The 17,970-nt window shown below is 48.6% G+C and overlaps 1 protein-coding gene across 1 annotated transcript in view; it reads right to left on the reverse strand.

Moving 5' to 3' along the window:
• The window catches only part of SORCS3 (sortilin related VPS10 domain containing receptor 3), a 595,228-nt gene that overhangs the window by 320,841 nt on the left and 256,417 nt on the right, over positions 1 to 17,970 (reverse strand). The window contains exon 3 of the mRNA XM_065894299.1: positions 15,890 to 15,989. Within this exon, the coding sequence (XP_065750371.1) occupies positions 15,890 to 15,989 (100 nt within the window). The remainder of the gene's footprint in view (positions 1 to 15,889; positions 15,990 to 17,970) is intronic.

Below are 17,970 nucleotides of genomic sequence, written 5' to 3' on the forward strand. Positions count from 1 at the left end.
AAAGGCTTAAGACTGGAGTCCAGACTCTGCCCATCAGTCACCCTCCACCAGGTCAAGTGTCTACCACTTGGCTGGCTTCCATCCCCACTGGTGCTCAAATGTGAACCGGTCCTCACTGCTGTGCCTTGTAATTAAAGGGAAGAGTACACACAAGCACTGCCAGAGGAGAGGGGTCAAACACGTGAGAAGCATCATTTGGAAGTGCCCAGTGGTGTGGCAAGGTGCGTGCAGCAGTGGGATTCTGCCGCCGCTTTGCTGAGTGATCTTCAATACACCCCCTGGAGGTGAGAGAGAACAGATTCGCCCATTCCTATTGAAGCAGGCATGGGGAGTGGGGCATCTGCCTGGAGCTTAGCGGAGGGCTGTCCACCCAAAACCCAAGCCTGACGTGGCTGGGATGAACTGGAGGAAAACATATCACAGGCACCGTCCATATTCAGAGAGTCAGTGTTGCTTTGCCTCGTAGTAAGTGAAGGTGACATGAGCTTTCAGCCAAACAGAGAGAACTTAAGCTGGCTTTTACAAAACACATATTCAGTGTTAGCAATCTCTTAGAATGGAACTTGAATTTTACAGTGAATGCCTGTAATAAATTTAATATTCAGCTTCCTGGCATTCAAATTAATACCCACTTTTTCTAGAATACGCTTAATTTCTAAAGCGAAATTCAGCTGCAACAGTGATGTGTAAACCACTGATCCACTTTGCAAACTCTAACTCATCTTTTAAGGCTTAGTCAAATGTGACCTCTGTTCCAAATCTTCCTACTAACCACTTATGGTCAACTTAATCACTCCCTCCTCTGTGTTACCAAAGCATTTGACACATAATGTTTCCCTGGTCAGAGACCAAGTCTTGTTCATCTTGATGACCCCTGTGCCTGGCACTGTGCTAACCACAGAGTAAATTTTTAATAAATACTTTCTGAATTGATGTCGAACAGGGTTTATTTGTTCTTGGTCCTAGGTTCAACAACAAGAATCGCAAACATACTGTATTGTGGAATTTACCTTTGTTTGCCAAGACTTATATGTGCTCTTAAGCATAAGCCTGTCTCCTAGGATCTAGACCTATAAATCCAACTGCCTAAAAGCCTTCATACCTGGATGTTGTCAAACTCAACATGCCCCTACCAAACTGATTATCTTTTGCCCCAAATCTGTTCTTTCTCTGTAGTTCATCTATGTCTTACAAACATCCCCAGCCTCCACTCATTTACCCAGCCACTCAACTGAAATCCCGAAAACCACCCTTAAATCTTTTGTATCCCAACATGCAAGCAAGCAGTAAGTTAAGCTGATTCCACCTCTCTACCCCTTCTCAAAGCCTACCTCTTCGCCGTCCTTCCACCACTGCAGGAGTCCATGTCCTCTCATCCCTTGCCCAGAGCATCGTGTCAGCCACTAGGTTTCTGCTTGCTTTATTTCAGATATACAGTTCTATAACCTGGTTTTTATTTTTTCTTATATGTGATGAACAGCTTTTAATATCAACAAACCTAATCTTCAATCACTACATAGTATTCCACCACACTAATGTATTTTAATTGACTAGTAAACCTCTCATGGTTGGGCATTCATGTGACTTTTAATCTTTTAAATAATCATTTAAAAAATAATAATTTTTATAATAAGGCAATGTCATACTGGACTCTGATGTCAGTCTCACCATCCTTCACCCTGTTCCCTGAGTGACCTTTCTAAGAAAGGTGCAATGACTCCCTACTCCATATTCTGCTAAGAACAAAACAAACAAAGAAAAAAACACTCAACACCCTAGCCCAGAACTGGAGACCCTTACTCACGTGGCCCTTTACCACCTCTCTTTCCTCCTCTACCACCTCCTCATCACGTGTGCTCTCACCCCACGCCCTGCAAATCTCTTGGGGCTTCCTGAACATACCTTACTCTCTCACATGTCTAAGCCTTCACACATGTTATTTCCTCTGCCCGGAAGACCCTCCCCCACCCACCCCTGCCAAGAGTTCTCAGTAAACCCCTCCTGATGCACTGACTTGGCTTCAATATTAGGTTCACTGTGAGCCCTCCTGGCCCTGCCTGGTAGAATCAGCACCTCCTTCCTCTGTGACCCAGAGCATTTATCACCCTCCTGGACATGCCTCCATGAAAGCCAAAGTCCAGGACGCAAGACACACTGCAACATATTCGTTAGATAAATGAATTTATCTTTCCTCCAAATAGACCAGTGGCTCTTGATGCATTTAAAATGTGTCCAAGGTCAAAGAACTGATACTGTTGAGAAGGACAAAGAGAAGCTCGGACGGGTAAGCTCGGAGCCGCGTGCTAAACCACAAACACGTATAGACTTCTCCCAGGGACGCTGGGCAGATCGTGAAAGTTTCCGAGTAAGGAGTGCCACGATCAAAGTGGTGATTCCTAAAAATAAATGACCCATTCTGACTGCTGTTGTTTTTTGAGAGGATGGCTGGGGTAAGGGTCTGCTTCCTCACCACTTCCCCTCCCTCCCTCGCTGCCAGAGGCTGATGGTCCAAGACCCCAAGTACCCGCCCCCAAACTTCAGGGTAAACTCGGCACGCATGAGTTCATATGCAAGCAGCTGGAGGACTAAAGAGAAAGCATCTTTATAGCTGCTCGAGAGGAGAGGATGGCTTGGAGTACTTGTAAGCACTTACAGTTGTCTGAGGTCCAGCTGCGGCAAGACAGGCTCTCCGGACAGCCGCATCACGAAGCTGTTAGTGTTGAGGAAATCTTCTCTGAGAGATAACTTTTTACAACCTTGCGTCTCTGAGGCTGGTCTCCTCTGAGCTATCAAATGCTGGTGCTCTGTGATTTGGGATCGAGGCAGGGAGGCTGAGACCAGGAAGTCAGTACTTTATTATTCCAAGCCGACTTTGGCTTGGAAAGTCATGCTAAGATTCTGCTCTGACATCAACTCACTCCTCTCCAAAGGTCCAGAGCGGCGTCAGGAAACCTTCCATGCATGTATCTGCTGTCACTATCCCCCCAAGGATGATTAAAGTTTGGAGGTTCAGGCCAGCGACCACTTTGGATAATTGCATCCTACCTCTCTGCTGCTCTTCTCCTGTGTCTGTCCTTCTTGTCTGGCCTGACTGTTTTAATCGGTCAAGTGCCTCTCCTCTTACCATCCCCTAACTCGGGAAAGGTACCCTATGAAAACGGGCTGCCCATAACCTGACAGTCCCAGTCAGGAACCCCATGCCCAGGCCTGCCATGCACTCCGTGGCCTGGCCTCCTGCTATCTTCCCTTCTGGCTGGTCTTTCTGTTTGGGGCCTTTTCTCACCCTTCGGACTTTAGCACACCTTCCTTCTCCAACTTGGACCTTCTCCCTCTTTACTCAACCTCTTCTCAGACTCTCCTCTGATTTTGCTGCCCTTGCCTGCTCTGGGTCCAAGATGGCCTTGGAGACCTTCTCCGTGGCCGTGTGCCCTTGGGCAGTTCCCCACCTGAGTCACCCTGGTCTGAAAGACTGACTTGGCCTCTTCTGGCCCCAGTGCCCTGGATACTCTGGGTTTACTGGACGGACAACAAGAGCCTGAAAGCTCGCAGCTGTCAGTGTCCTTGGCCACCCGTCTGCCTAGGTCTGTCTGCACTGTGCATCGTCTTTCTGTGCCACTTCACAGGAAGAGCGCTGGGCTTGAAGCCAGAAATCTGATGTCCAAAACCATAGTTCTGCCATTAAGTGGCCGGGCAACCTTGAGTAAGTGAGAGTTCCCCCCTAGGAACTCAGTTTCTTCATCAGTTTAATGAGAGGCTTGAACCAGACAACCTTCAAGTCACCTACCAGAGCCACACCTCTCCAAACCAATCACTTGATGCCAGGGAGAGGGCCTGAGTGCCCAGCCAGGCTGAGTACATGGGCAGCTTCAACATGGGATTACCCCTTGTTTGTAGGCACCAGTTGTCCTGACATCGGGGCAGTGATAAGAGTAACAGTAATGGTACTTACTAACTGGACACCCGGACTCAGTCACCGGCCAACCATTTGCAAGCATTTTTCATTTAATCCTCCTATCAGCCTACGAGATGGGTACTAGCATTATCCTGATTACACAGACGAGGAAACGGAGGCTTAGAAATAGTTAACAATGGGGCTTCCCTGGTGGCGCAGTGGTTGAGAGTCCGCCTGCCGATGCAGGGGATACGGGTTCGCGCCCCGGTCTGGGAAGATCCCACATGCCGCAGAGCAGCTGGGCCCGTGAGCCATGGCCGCTGAGCGTGCGCGTCCGGAGCCTGTGCTCCGCAGCGGGAGAGGCCACAACAGTGAGAGGCCCGCGTACAGCAAAAAAAAAAAATTAGTTAATAATGTTCCCAAGCTACCAGCTGCTAAGAGGTAGAGCCAGGATTTGCACAAAGTGGCTTCTTGCCCAAGTGGAAAGAGACCCCTGGGGACCCGGCCAGCCCCACCCTAGGGGGCTCCAGAGTGGGAATGCCAGAGCCGAGGCTGGTGCTCACCCCAGAGAACTACTGAATGCTCAGGCATTCTCCACAGGCGACAAACCGCCCCATCTTCCCTAGTCTACTGTCTGTCCGATATTGAAGGAAACTCGGCACCCCTGTGTTCCTCTGACTTCTCCTCTCCAGAGTGAACATCTTCCACAACTTCTCAGCACAGGACCACGGCATTGTTGGACTGAAGGAAACACATCCCTCTGCATATCTACACTCCTTTTTTAGATATATAAAGAGCGGTTTCCAGAAGGTCACCATATCCATCTAAGCCGAGGGAGGCCAATATGACAGCATACTAAAAGCTTATGTTTCCAATTTGGGCAACCTGGGTCTGAAGCCTGGCCTGGCATCTCCATAGCTCGGAGACCTCTGTCTTTTTGCTTTGATGCGTTCTCTCTCTTTTTCTCTCCCCCATGAGTGCCCGCAAACACTCTCACTCTCTCGTCTCCCTAACGTTCTCATAACATGGGGATAATAACAGTATTTACTTTACATATGTGTATATTTTAAAGCCTTTATTGAATTTGTTACAATATGACTTTTGTTTTATGTTTTGGTTTTTTGGCCCCGAGGCATGTGGGATCTTAACTCCCTGACCAGGGACCGAACCCACACCCCCTGCATTGGAAGGCGAAGTCTTATTAACCACTGGACCGCCAGGGAAGTCCCTAACTTTATATATTTTTGTAAGGAAAGTGTTCACGTAAAACCATGAGCATGGCACACAGTAAGTGCTCAACAAATTTCTTTCTTTCTAACACTCGTGCTGGACCTAGAACCCGGTCCTGATGTCTCGTCTAGCAGTTGCTGTCATAACTACAGTCTCTGAGGTCTTGGGGAAACTGCTTCTCTCCCAGCTCTCAGCCCCAAATGAAAGTCCCACTTAAATACCACCTCTGCCAGTGCAGGGTCCAAGCCTGAAGCGCCTGCATGCTTCCTGGGCCTGGCGCAGAGCACCCACCCAACAGCAACGAGCTCCCCAGATGTGTGCTTTCGAGACAGATCATCTGTACACCACCAAGAGGGAGCAATGAATCCGGGTGTGCGTCTGCACAGATGGAGGTGGCGTTTCGTGGGGTTACAATGCCGGAGGGCTCCCTGGGGCTCTGGAGCCAGGCAGACCCGGATGCGAAGCCCTGTTCCAGCAGCTCTACGTGCCTAATGGGGCTTGGGTGATAATGGGGGGAAACTGGCTCTGCACATACTACCCAGGGCTGGCAACCATCACTTTTACTGTATTGTCCATTAAGTGAGATAGAAGCAATCAATGGATCGGTGAGAAGGCACACAAGACAGGTGGCTGGATAGAGGGAGAAAAGGAAGGGGTAGAGAGAGGACAATGCTTTTGTTGTTTTGGAAGTTGAACAGACTTTGCCTAATGCTGGTTTGAGGAAGGGGTAGATTCCTTTTCCCAGGATGAAAAAGTCGGCTATTAGAAATGGGCTACCTGGGAACTGGGAGGCATTGCTGAGCGGAGGGGAAGCCAAAGAGAGGTCCATGGAACTGGGGTCACACTGTTGAACCCCTACCCTGTGCGCTCTATATACATTATGTTATTTCATTCTTAAATTTGCTTTTTTAAATCCCATCGTGAGCCCCACTTACAGATGAGAAAGCTAAGGCTTAGAGAAGGTAAACTGTACATCCAAGGTCACACAGCCAGGCGCGGGGTGTGCTGTGAAGCCCTTCCCTCCTCATCAGCACTCCTCGCTGGGCACCACCGAGGAACCAGGAACAGCGGGAAACTTTCTAAACTGAACCGCACTCTTTCCCATCTCTGGCCGCTGAGAGATATTCACATACATTTCTTGTACCTCCATCCTCTCTGGTTCATTTCTTTCCTCCGTTTGGTCATCGTGAGACAGCCCGGCCATTGCTCAGGGTGACACTCGGGCTGCAGAGGGACAGGGCTGTCTGTCCACTCCTGTCCCCGGGGACCCTCCGCATGGGGCTGCCGGCACCAAGCTGGGCCCCCATTTGTCACTGAGGTCAGTGTCTCACTCTGCATGGCTGGGTCTGACGCCAACATGCGGGGAGCGGGACTTGCTTGCTCCAAACCTGCCCTCGAGCCATTTGGCGGCCCGAGGATCCCAGGATGCTCGCCCCTCATTACCCGGACATGCTCCACAGCAGAGCGTGTGCTGAGCGCTGACGTCTGTCATTCTGACCTTGGGCTGGTAATGCGGGGACCGGCTGGGGGCGAGGCGTGCGTGGCAGTAGCAATCTCTCTGCTTGGTTGAGCTCACCAAGGAAGAAAAAAATAGTTGCTTCTTTCACTGGTGGTGGTGGTTTTTGTCACAAATATCTCTACTTCAGGGGCAGTGAGATCCACCTGCTGTATAACTTGTGCGTCAGAATATTAGGAAGAACGTATCGCTCTGGCTTCCCAGGCTCTTTGCAAAAATCGCCCTTGCCTGTGATGCTCAGAAAACACACCCAGAAGGTCTGGTGAGGGCAGGGCAGGGAGAAGAGATGGAACAGGATGCCTGATCCAGGCACCTCATTGGTCCAAGGGGCTCTCGTCAGTCAGCCTTTCTCATACGCAGCTCTCACGCTATCAGCCCCTAGCTCGGAAGCCTGCTATGGCTCCCCATGCCCTCTGCACTGAGTCATAACTCCATCCCTGAGCCTCGATGGGTCTACAGTATATAGCCCCACCCATCTCTCTCTCGACTTGCTGCCGCTAAACGCAATACGCCTACTAAGACCTCCAAACCCTCATTCTCCTATTGAGCTTGTCATTTCTATCCCCTCCTTCTCCAAATCGCAAGATTTCTTCCAAAGTCTACCCAATCTTTTGCCTCTATCTTTCACTGGCTCTGATTATGCCACAGGACAGCTTCTTTCTTCAAGCTTGGTGCAGTATTAACTCTTTCAGTTCAGTTATTTCTAACGTTTGCACAATGCTCTTTGTTGGACATCTTCTAGACACACACAGGTGCATGTGTGTGTGTGTATATAAAACCCCAAAGCAAGAAAAATAAAATTAAAAAAAATAGGTTAGGCAAACATAAATCATGAAGAAGTACAGTAAAGAGCTAATTCTTATTATTTCTCTTAAATGCCTGGATAATCTTACTGCAAATCATATCATTATTTTTTAAAAAATATGATATACTCAATGCAAACCCCAAAGGGCACTTTGGAGAGAAGCCAGGCTATAGGTTTATATTCTTCCCATTTTCAAATAAAATGCAAAAGAAAAAAAACTAGTGATCATTTTAATGAGCCTTTAAATAAATTCTTGGCTAGAGCACACTGCAGCAATTTACACAGGGGACCACACGCATATATTTGCCGAGAAAGGGACTTTGTGACTAAAGAGTGAATTTCCAAGAATTACCCTAGATTCCTTTCCTTTAAGTGATTAGTCTGAATTGAACCACACTTCATATCCACTCCATCACTGGGTCACACTTGCAAAGGCAAACTTGTAAACCAGTGTCTGCCCCTTCATTGATCCACCTCTCTTCCCACTTCTTAACTTTCCTTTGTTCTGATTTCTCAGGCCCTGATGAAGTCGGATGCTTTTACTTTCGGGGGGGTTTCCTTTCTGGTTCTTTTTCTGAACATACCAAGAAGAAAAAGGTTTGAACTTGGAATCAGTAAATGAAGACGGTTTGGTCCAAGTTCTGTTCTTTTCCTTTTTTTCACTCCTTCCTCTCACACATTTCCCCCTAAACTCAACTTCCGAAAGACTGCTCTAGCCTCTCGGTAACTGTTAATTTATGAGGCAAGAAAAACGAGGTGGTTGTGAATTAACAAGAGTGGGACCATTTCTCTCCATCAGCAGAATAATCAATCTCTCTCAGGCAGTCAGCAGGTTTGGTTTTAAAAGAGAGGGAAGACGACTGGAAAAACGCAGGTGGCAGCATGCCCCCTGGACAGGGCAGGATGTGAGACTCTTTAAAAACCCAGGGTTCTGGGGTCTACATCCTCCTCAAGGAAGCTAAGAAGCAGGAGCCCAGCAGGGGAGGCCCAGCAGTCCTGTGGATGGCCTGCAGGGTCCCTGGATTCCAGGGTGTGGTCCTGAGGGCAGCTCCATATGAGGGGTCCCTTTCTGTAGCTGGTTTCCTGCAAGAAAATATGACGTTTCTCATTTTATCCTAATTATGGTCCCAGAAAGAGGGGATAGGTAAATGGTCTTTTATCCCCACTTTACAGCTTGAGAAACGGAGGCTCAGACAAGTTAAATGACTTTTCCAAAGCCCAACAGCTAATGAAGAGAAAGGTCTAAACCAGAAATCCTGATTCCTTCCCTGACACTCTGCCCCAGGCGACCTAGTCTCACTTCTTTGATAACCGTTTGCGCCTCGGGCGCGCTACTCAACCATTCTGTGCTTCCAATGCGCTCAAGGCAGTTTGGATTCCAGACCCTTGATTTCTCATCCAGGTTCATCTGAAATGGGATTCCAGCTGCAATATTTCTCAGGCTTTGAGACCAGAGAGATGAGAAGCTATGGATGTTTGTATGAAGCCTACGGCTTATAACACACGCTCACTGAGATGGGCAGGGAGTACGTATTCCCAACTGTTCCCTACCTGCACCCACCCCCGTCCCCCAGTCCAGGTTCTCCACCAGATCTGTGTGCTCCAGCTGTCAACAGCCCATGGGCTGAACAGAGAACACTGCACTAGGAGTCAGCAGACCCAGTTCCAGCACTGCCTCTGCTGCAAATGACTTCATGACCTCGGGCAAGCCCACAGGTGGTCTCTTCTGTTAAATGAGGGCCTGTCTAGACAGTCTCTGAGGGCCCTTTTATCCCCAACACGTGGTGAGTCTAAGGATTAAATATGAGTGAAGGTGAGTTACACGAGCACGTTAGACCAAGGTAAGTGACCATCAGCAACGGAATTTGAGCAGGTCGAACGGACCTCTCAGTACCAAACCTTCATCATCTGCAAATGGACTAATGATAGCACCAACATCATAGAGTCGCTGGTGAAGTATTCAATGAGTTAATTCACATAAAGCGTTTAGAATAATTTTTGGCACATAGTAAAAATTCTCAACAACTGCTAGCTGCTGCCCCTCCCCCTCCTCACCATTATTATTGTCATTCTTTTTTTTTTTGCAGTACGTGGGCCTCTCACTGCTGTGGCCTCTCCCGTTGCGGAGCACAGGCTCCGGACGCGCAGGCGCAGCGGCCATGGCTCACGGGCGCAGCTGCTCCGCGGCATGTGGGATCTTCCCGGACCGGGGCACGACCTCGTGTCCCCTGCATCGGCAGGCGGACTCTCAACCACTGCGCCACCAGGGAAGCCCTAATGTCATTCTTATTATTTTCATAAACACTTGTTACCTTGGAAACAGAAATGAACATTAGCGCGAAGAGGGATTTCTCTTACGTGCTCTTTAAATATAGCTTATTGTGCACATTTTCTGAAGGAAGAAAGCAGGGTCCACGGAGATGAGGCACCTGGTTGAGGCTGTAGGAAGTAGGTGGCCATGAAGGAAGAAGTGTGATGCAGCAGAGCTGGTCCCTTGCCTGCTACTGTGATACCTGGTGTCCTCGCCCCCGGGTTGCCAGAACAGACGTAGATAGCATCTCTAGCTCCCTTTCCTGCTGGAGGAGGCTGTGCACGCCTGGCTGAGCACCGCGGTGCTCGTGGGAAGTTGCATCAGTCATGCTGACGGAACCCCTCCATTGTGCCATGGAGGATGCTGCAGTTCTGAGTTCCACCAGCAGAGACGGCAGCTTGCAGGGAACCATCCACCTTCTGAACAAGGAACTGAGACTTCAGAAGAGCTGGCCTGAATGGGAGGGCTTATCTGGCCAACGTGTGGCCATAAAACCAGGAGCTTTGGGGACCACCCCTTCCAAGGACTAGCCAACTGGCTACCCATTGAGCCCAAAGTCCACAGTTGCGCACGTATCACCACGTAGCCCTCTGGGAGGCACAGTCCAAACGGTGGTCATCCAGACCATCTAGGCTGGAAGGAGCCCCAAAAAGTGTAGGACCTACCCTTGCCACTGTACAAATAGGGAAATGGAGGCTCTGCAAGGGAGATGTCTTACTCAAGAACACCCCGTCACCCAGGGGCAGAAAACCAGGACCAGAAAGAAGATGTCTGCCGCCTTCTCCTACTCTAATGGTCTTACTCTGAACTGACACAAAAGGTCCCTGCAGAACCTTCTATGTGATTCCTCTGAGTCAAAGAGAGGTCTTTGCGAGCCATGCTCAGCTTAATTTATGTCACTCGGATCATAAAAGCATCACTGCAGGCCCCCAGCAAGAGCAGCTTCTAAATGTCATCCTCATTCTGTTGCCCCGAAAACCACGTTGCAAATACCAAGTCTTCACCTGGAGACTGACTTACTACTCAGGTCATGGCACGTGACACCAATTGGATACAAGGATTAAAGTAGATTTGGGACAGCCTGCCAGGCCCCACACCCTGAATTCCACACCCTAGCCCATCTAAAACATTTCGAAATACGTAAGTTTCATGTGAAAATATGCAGAGAAAAATCTGTTAAGAAAATCAGGAACTGATGACAGTGATGGTGTGGCTGTAATGAGCCCTTGTTCTCGCAGGGCGACAGTCATCTATCTGGAGCTTAGATTACAGAGCGGCTGCTGCAGTCCCCACCTGGCCAACATCTCTCACGGACATTACCTGCCTGGCCCTTGTCTGCATTTGCGATTGAGTCCCCAGGTCTATGCATGCAGTTGTTTTCTGTGTGCATCTCGTCTGCCCAGGTAGACTGTACATTTCTGAAAGCCGGGAACGCCCGTCCAAAATACTTTGCTCAGAGCTAGACACTTAACAGATAGTTTAATAGCCTAAAATTATCTTTCCACATTCGTTTTTTTTCTTTGCTTTAGTGTAAGAGATTTTAATATCTGTGAACTGAAAGTGTACTACCTTAGAGCTGACTTTCCCTGACCCCTCCAACGATCTCAGGAGACATGGTGAAGGAAAGCAGGGGTCCAAGATTTTAAGAGTCTGTGTTTTGTTTTGCTTAGAGGTTTTCCATTGTGTCAAAGATTGCTCAGGGTTATGCTGCCGTATTGAGAGACTGACACGGGAATAACCAACCCCTGACCACACACACAATGCCTCTTAACAGCTTGACAAAGGCAACCTGCTCATCGGAGAAATCTGACTGGGAATTCCCACTGTATTTCTGCAGGGTAGCCTGGAAGTAATTATCCTTCTCCCTGGTAAATCAGTTAGGAAAGGAGGATCTAACACTCCTCTCCTCCTCCAAAAAACTGCTAATCCTCTAACAGTAATGGGCAGAAAGCCCCAGGCAACAGAGTTACTACGAACAGAGAGATGAATGCACTCACCTGGTCTTTTTACCTGTGGCAGGGGCAGCCGAGCTGAGGCAGGTCAGAGTAGAGAGCATGCCCTGTGTGGTCAGACAGAGGTGGATGGACCACCTCAGACAGAGGTGGTCAGACAGAGGTGGTCTAGCTACTTTAGAGAAAGCAAATGGCTCATCTGCCTGAGCCTCAATTTCTTCACCTGCCAAATGGGAACAAAACTACCAGGCTCAGGGGATTAAGAGTGAAACTCAGGGTATAGAAGTGAACTTAGCCTAGTGCCCAGAACTTATTAGGAGCTCAACTTTAAAAAGTCTTTATCCTCTTCTGATGTCAGCCCTTATGGTCCTCCCGCCCTCCTCCATCCCCACACAGGCGCACACACCTCTACCCTGCAGTAATTTGATCACATTCCCTGGCAGTCAGGACTTTTGTCTGCTCTCTGGCATTTCCAAAACACTCTTTCCAAATCTGCAGGTGTCAGCCGTTTTCGAGCCAGAGCAATTAGGCCATAACAGGCCTGCATTTCTCCATCCACTCAAAGATTTGCTCTTAAACAGATACCTGTGTCTAAGCTAAGCCCCTCCCTTGTTGAGGCACGAAGACTTCAGCCTGTTTGTACAAAGCACAGTGCTGGTAAATGCAGGCTTGACCTCGGCCCATGCCATGCTGCATGGGCCTAGGGACAGAGTCAGCTGACAGTCATGAGTTCTAGGAACCCAGGGACGTTTATCTCCTGCAAAGGGAAGGGGAGGCTGTGAGCAGAGCCCTCCTCCAGAGGCGAGCCTCACATCCACATGGGGAACTAATGCAGTGCTCTTCGTGTTCAAAGTGCCAGACGCAGACATCACCCAGGCAATGGGCTAACTGGCCAGTGGCCAGAGAAAAGCAAACAGCAAGGGATGCAGAATCACATCAAATACAAGTGGGGCAGGTCAACGCCATTAAAATAACGCTGATGCCCCATACCTTAGGATGGTCTAGAACACTTCAACTCAAGTAGCACCCAGCACTTCATATCAATACTCTCATTTGGAAAAAAAACTAGTAGACACCACTAATCTAAATCTCAACTTCCTTGAGGGAGTCCAGCATTGCCAGATGTATCCTAATTTGTCCCCCAAATAAACCCCCTGGAAAGATTGTTGCAGACTCACCATTTATAAGTAAAACAAGCTTGGTGTGATTTACATAGAGGCTATTTCCTTATCTTGCCTGCCTTCTGAAGTGCCTGGGATGACTGGCAATTATATAGATAAAGCTTCTAAAAGGAATCTGAGCATAGTTAATGCTAACTAAGGTTATTACTAGTAGGAGACTGTATACATGTTAACCACTTCTACTTTCAACCTAATAGCTTATTAGCTATCTACATTTGGAGGTTTTATGTTCTCAAAAAAGTGTTAAGACGTCAACAATTAGCTTTGGGAACAACTATATAAATACAAGCACACGCTACTGTTTGGCTAGGGGTGACAGAACTCTGATGTACTCATAGCCTCCAAGGAAAGCAGTAGCCATCTGTTACATAAGTAACTCGTTAGGTGCAAAGCAAGGGTTTCGACAAGATTAACTAAAAAATCTGCTGGAGACTACTTCCATTAGCTGGTTGATAAACATGGGCAGCTACCGATAATTTGAATGCTTTGAGAATCAAAAGAATCCAGCTTAATTCAAGCTCAGATGAGAATCCAGGTGACCAAAGGTTTAAACTCCAAGACATGTAAGCAGGACACTTAAAAAAAGTTTCATTGCAAGGTCATAATGACCCAGAGCACCAGACCAATAAAGAAACAAATAAGAGTGTTTTCGTTTCCATCTAACTGTCAATTTGCCTGAGCGGCTTGAGAATCGTAGTCTAGTGAACTTGAATATTCCAGTTAAGAGAAAGTCACCATGTAGAATATTTGCACATCATCACTACCCCAAGGCTCAGAATACAATCAAAGACACCCAACACCAAAGTGAAACAGAATCTAATTTCATCTCTCCTTGGATGATTCGGAAAGTCCTTCAGGAGCACACAGTCTCCTTATGAAATTAATGTCTATTGGTATTTCCAAAATAAATAAATAAACAAATCCATGATATTAGTCTATCTTTTGTCTGTCCCCTATCTGAGTGAAGAAGATGTCTGCACTTTTAACCTTCTGGGCGGCAGTGCCTCTTAAGGTGGGATTTAACTGCGTTTTGGTGGTGTTTCTCTGAAAAGACATGCAAAACAGCCTAACTTTTGTCAACTGGGCAATAACTCCTGTGAGGAAGTGCTCCAGAGAGCCCATGGTCTGAACACCACCTCTGGGAAGGAGAAATGGAGGTGCACTTCTGCACCAGTGGGCTCCAAATCCCAGCTTTATGATCCTTCTAACCCTGGGTATCTGCCTTATCCTGCCCTTTGTCTCCCGCACTACTGAGCACCTCTAGGTCATACTAAGAAGAGATAGAACAGTCAGGAGTGGAGAAAAATGGAAAAAAAGACTGAAAGAGATGTTATGAGTAGGAGTCCAATGGGAAACATACATGACAGATGACTACCAGAATGGATGCCAACAGGTGTGACCCTTCATGTGCCCCTTGGGAAAATCCTCATGAAGACAGCTGATCTATCACCTACATGAAGATGTGATTAATTCTGCTGTGGTCCAGATCAGTGCCAAAGGACATCTGCCATGTGTCAAGTACCCCCTTCTTGCTTCTCCCAGAGTGCAGACACCCCCTATGATTCCACCTGACCCCAAGTCACTGTGCTGGGTGGGAAGAGCTTTAAGCTGGGAGTTAAAAACCAACTGCCCATCCTGCCGCTGACCAGCTGAGTGACATGGGTGGGACATCTGTCCTCTGTGGGCTTCAGCTTCCCTCCTAATGAAGGGAGAAGGGAGAGGAGGCGTGGAGATAGATCATGGCTGACTTGATTCAGTCAGTTTTATCATGTGTCCATCATGGACGTGGCTTCAATTCAAGGCCACGAAGCAACTGCCTCAACCTCCCCGGTCAGGACTAGACCACGAGTTTTGAAGCACGGGGCTGTGGCTATACGGGAGGGAAAGGAGCAGAGCGTGGGCTGAAGCCAAGAAACCTACACTGAGCGTCAGGAGCCCTGAGCTCTAATGGCGCCTCCGTACCTGGCTTGGGAGCCTTTTCTGGCTTCAGTCTCCTCATCTGGGAATTGAGACTATTATAGATGACAGATTCTCAACCAAGGCTCCGTGGGCATCTTGGGTCCAGAGGGGGGATTCAAGGTGTTCCTAAACACCTAAAAACTGTTTGCAAAAATTTTGGGGGGCATGTGTCCAGAGGGAAGCTCTAGAGCTTTAATCACATTGGCAGAAGACTGCAGTTCAAAAACTACAAATAACTGCTTGTATCGATGAAATCTATGATCCCTTCCAGCTCTAACATTCAGTAATTCAAATAACAATATTGAAAAATGGGGAAATGACAACCCTTCGGGACACAGCATTTATTTTCTAAAAGCATCCATCATCCCAGGCCCCCTCCTCCCAGGAGGTCTCGGTGACCAAAGTCTGACCTTATATGATTTCACCCATGTCCTGGCTGTTAAGTGAAGAGGAAAGACAGAAAAGAAGAGGCCAGCAGAGCCAGTGTGCTCCCCTGGGCCTCAGAAGGAGCTCTGGAGCAAGTGGAAGAATCCAGGGGCTGCCTATCCTTCCCTTGGAGGAAACCGACTCCCTCTTTACAAGGAGCTCTCTGAAAACAGAGCAGCAAAAAGGAGGCTATAGGAGGACTCGGCTCTGGAGTCAAGCAGACCCATTTTCAAATCCCAGATCTGTTGCTCACCATGTTATCTGTTACTGTCTGGCATTAGGCTAGAAAGTTACTTAATCTCCCTGAGCTTCAGTTTCTTCATCTGTAAAATGGGGACAGTAGTCATTGCTACCCCAGAGATTCATTGTGAGGATAAATGAGATAAGGTATGTAAAGCACACACCGCCATCCTTGGCTGAGAGGAACCCCTGTTATTATTATTATTATTGCTACTAGGCAGTTGTTAGAATTACAATGTCTGTGGTGTTCTTGGCATATAAAATAGGCATTCTGTAAGTGACTCCACGGCTACTGGTTTTTTTCCTTAACTCCTAAGCCTTGGCAGCCCTGCCACTCCGCAGGGAATGCCCAGGACCCATTGACCACCCCCTCTCACCTTTCTTTTGTTGGTGGGATTGACGTAGAGGTAACTGAGGACAGTCTTCAAGCCCACTTTGTCATTGAGCTTTTCATAGGTGGTGCCGTAATCCGTTGATCTGCAGGTAGGAGAGAAAGAAAGAAAGGGAGAGATTGTTTTACCAAATGGGGGACTGTGTTTCAAGGGGAGCCCAGCTCTCCCCCAGCCTGCATCTTTGTTCCCAAATCACACGAGTGCTTAAAGGTGCTCTTCAGAGATAAAAGGTCCCATTAATTTGAGAAGAGCAATGAGACTGACGCAGCTGCCTACTACCTAAGCTCGCTGCCCTTTGCTCCCAGCCTTTCTCAGAGACCTACTTTCCCGCCCTCGGGGCGGCTGCGAGTGACAGGAGCTGCCGGGGAGCCAGGCCACCTGCCACAATCAGCCCTCTGTCCCCGCGGGGCATTGCAGGGACCTTCTCCTGAGGTCCCTGGGTACAACCAACTTCACGCCCCTCCACTGAGCCTGAAGCCAAGGGCCCCTCAGAAGGGCAGGGGGCACTGTGTCCAGGAGCTGTGGGGTCCAACGGCCAAATCTGGCCGCACCCGGCAGAGTCTGAGGCTTTACGTGGGAGCGATGGTGTGTCGGGGGGAAGAGCCAGCGACACTGAACTGCTGCCCATAGCTCATCATCCCAACGATCCTGCTGGCCACCCGCCCCTCCTTTGGGCCTAATTTCCAGGGCTCTGACCTCATATCAAGACCACGAGGCAGGGCTCAGAGAACAAAGGCGGGCCAACCAAGCCCCAGGCTCCTTCCTCTGCATCCCGCCTTTCCACAGAGCAGGAGGGAGAGCGAGTACCCAACAACGGATTCAAGTAGCCGAAACCCCTGCTGCTCCCACCTTGCTTCCCCACTCCCATCCCAGACACCTCCCTCCCTTTTCAGACCACCAGGAGCTTCAGGTTCTCACCCCCTTTCTGCCATCGCCTTCCTTGGCTAGACTCAGGAAACCTCTCCCACTGGAGCTTTAGAAGGCCACAGAGGCCCATTCATTCTCTCTACGGTGAAGTGACCTCATGGGTGCCTGCCTTCCGACGCTGGCCCTGTGTCCCCCTAGTAACTACCTGCCCCTATCTTTCCTTGGTCCTTTAACCACCTTCTAACTCTAATCTGCTTCTGCCTTGGCCCGCAGATTAGCTTTATAAGTCTAGCAGCCAAGCTCTGTGATGACCTTTAAGAACTGTCTCCACCCCCATCCAACCTGGCAAATCCCACGTCCCAGGCCCGGCTTAAATACCCACCCTTACCTCTGGTTAAGGCTTCACTGGTCCTCTCCCTGGTTGCCACTCATTTCTCCTCTGCACCAGAACAAAGTTCCCCATCTGTTGTACACCCAAGGCACACACTGTACATGCCCCTTTCATTTCCCCATATTGTCATGATGAGTTTCCTTATGTTCTGTTTCTCCAACCACAGTGTAAGTTCCTCAAGGACACGGAACTTCAGAGAACGCTATGGGGAGAGGAAAGAACATGAACTTGGGGCACAGCAAAATCTCTGGTTACTTCCTAGATGGGCAGCTCCCTGGTCACATGACCATGTGCAGGTTACTTCACCTGCTGGAACCTCAAATTTCTTATTTGGAAAAATGGGGATAATTTAATCTCACAAGGCATTTCTGAGGATGCAAAAATACAACACATGGGAAACCTCCTAACAGGATGTAGGCATTCTGAAATGTCAAAAAATAAATAAAAATACAAAGGACGTTCACTTCTCCTTTCCCCAAACTGTACAGAACCAGGTCTTACACATCATGCGCGCTTGGCCCGTTTATTGAAAAAAAAAAAAAATCAGTATTTCTAATCCCTCCCTAGGCTACAGGCCCCACACGGTCATCGGTTATGCAAACTTTAATACTCAGCACCTCCCCCCACCGCAAACTGACTTCTTATCTTCTGTCTCCTGTTTACCTTAGGCACTAGGACTCAATGCCAATCGGAGAAATCCTTGCCTTTATCTCTCGAAGCCAGCTCAGTCCCCAAGTCTTAATGATTCTATCTCCTAAATAACTTAGAACCCCCGATCTTCCCACTCTCATTCCAACGCTGTGGCGCA

Source organism: Phocoena phocoena, chromosome 16, assembly GCF_963924675.1.
Source record: "Phocoena phocoena chromosome 16, mPhoPho1.1, whole genome shotgun sequence".
Lineage (NCBI taxonomy): Eukaryota > Metazoa > Chordata > Mammalia > Artiodactyla > Phocoenidae > Phocoena > Phocoena phocoena.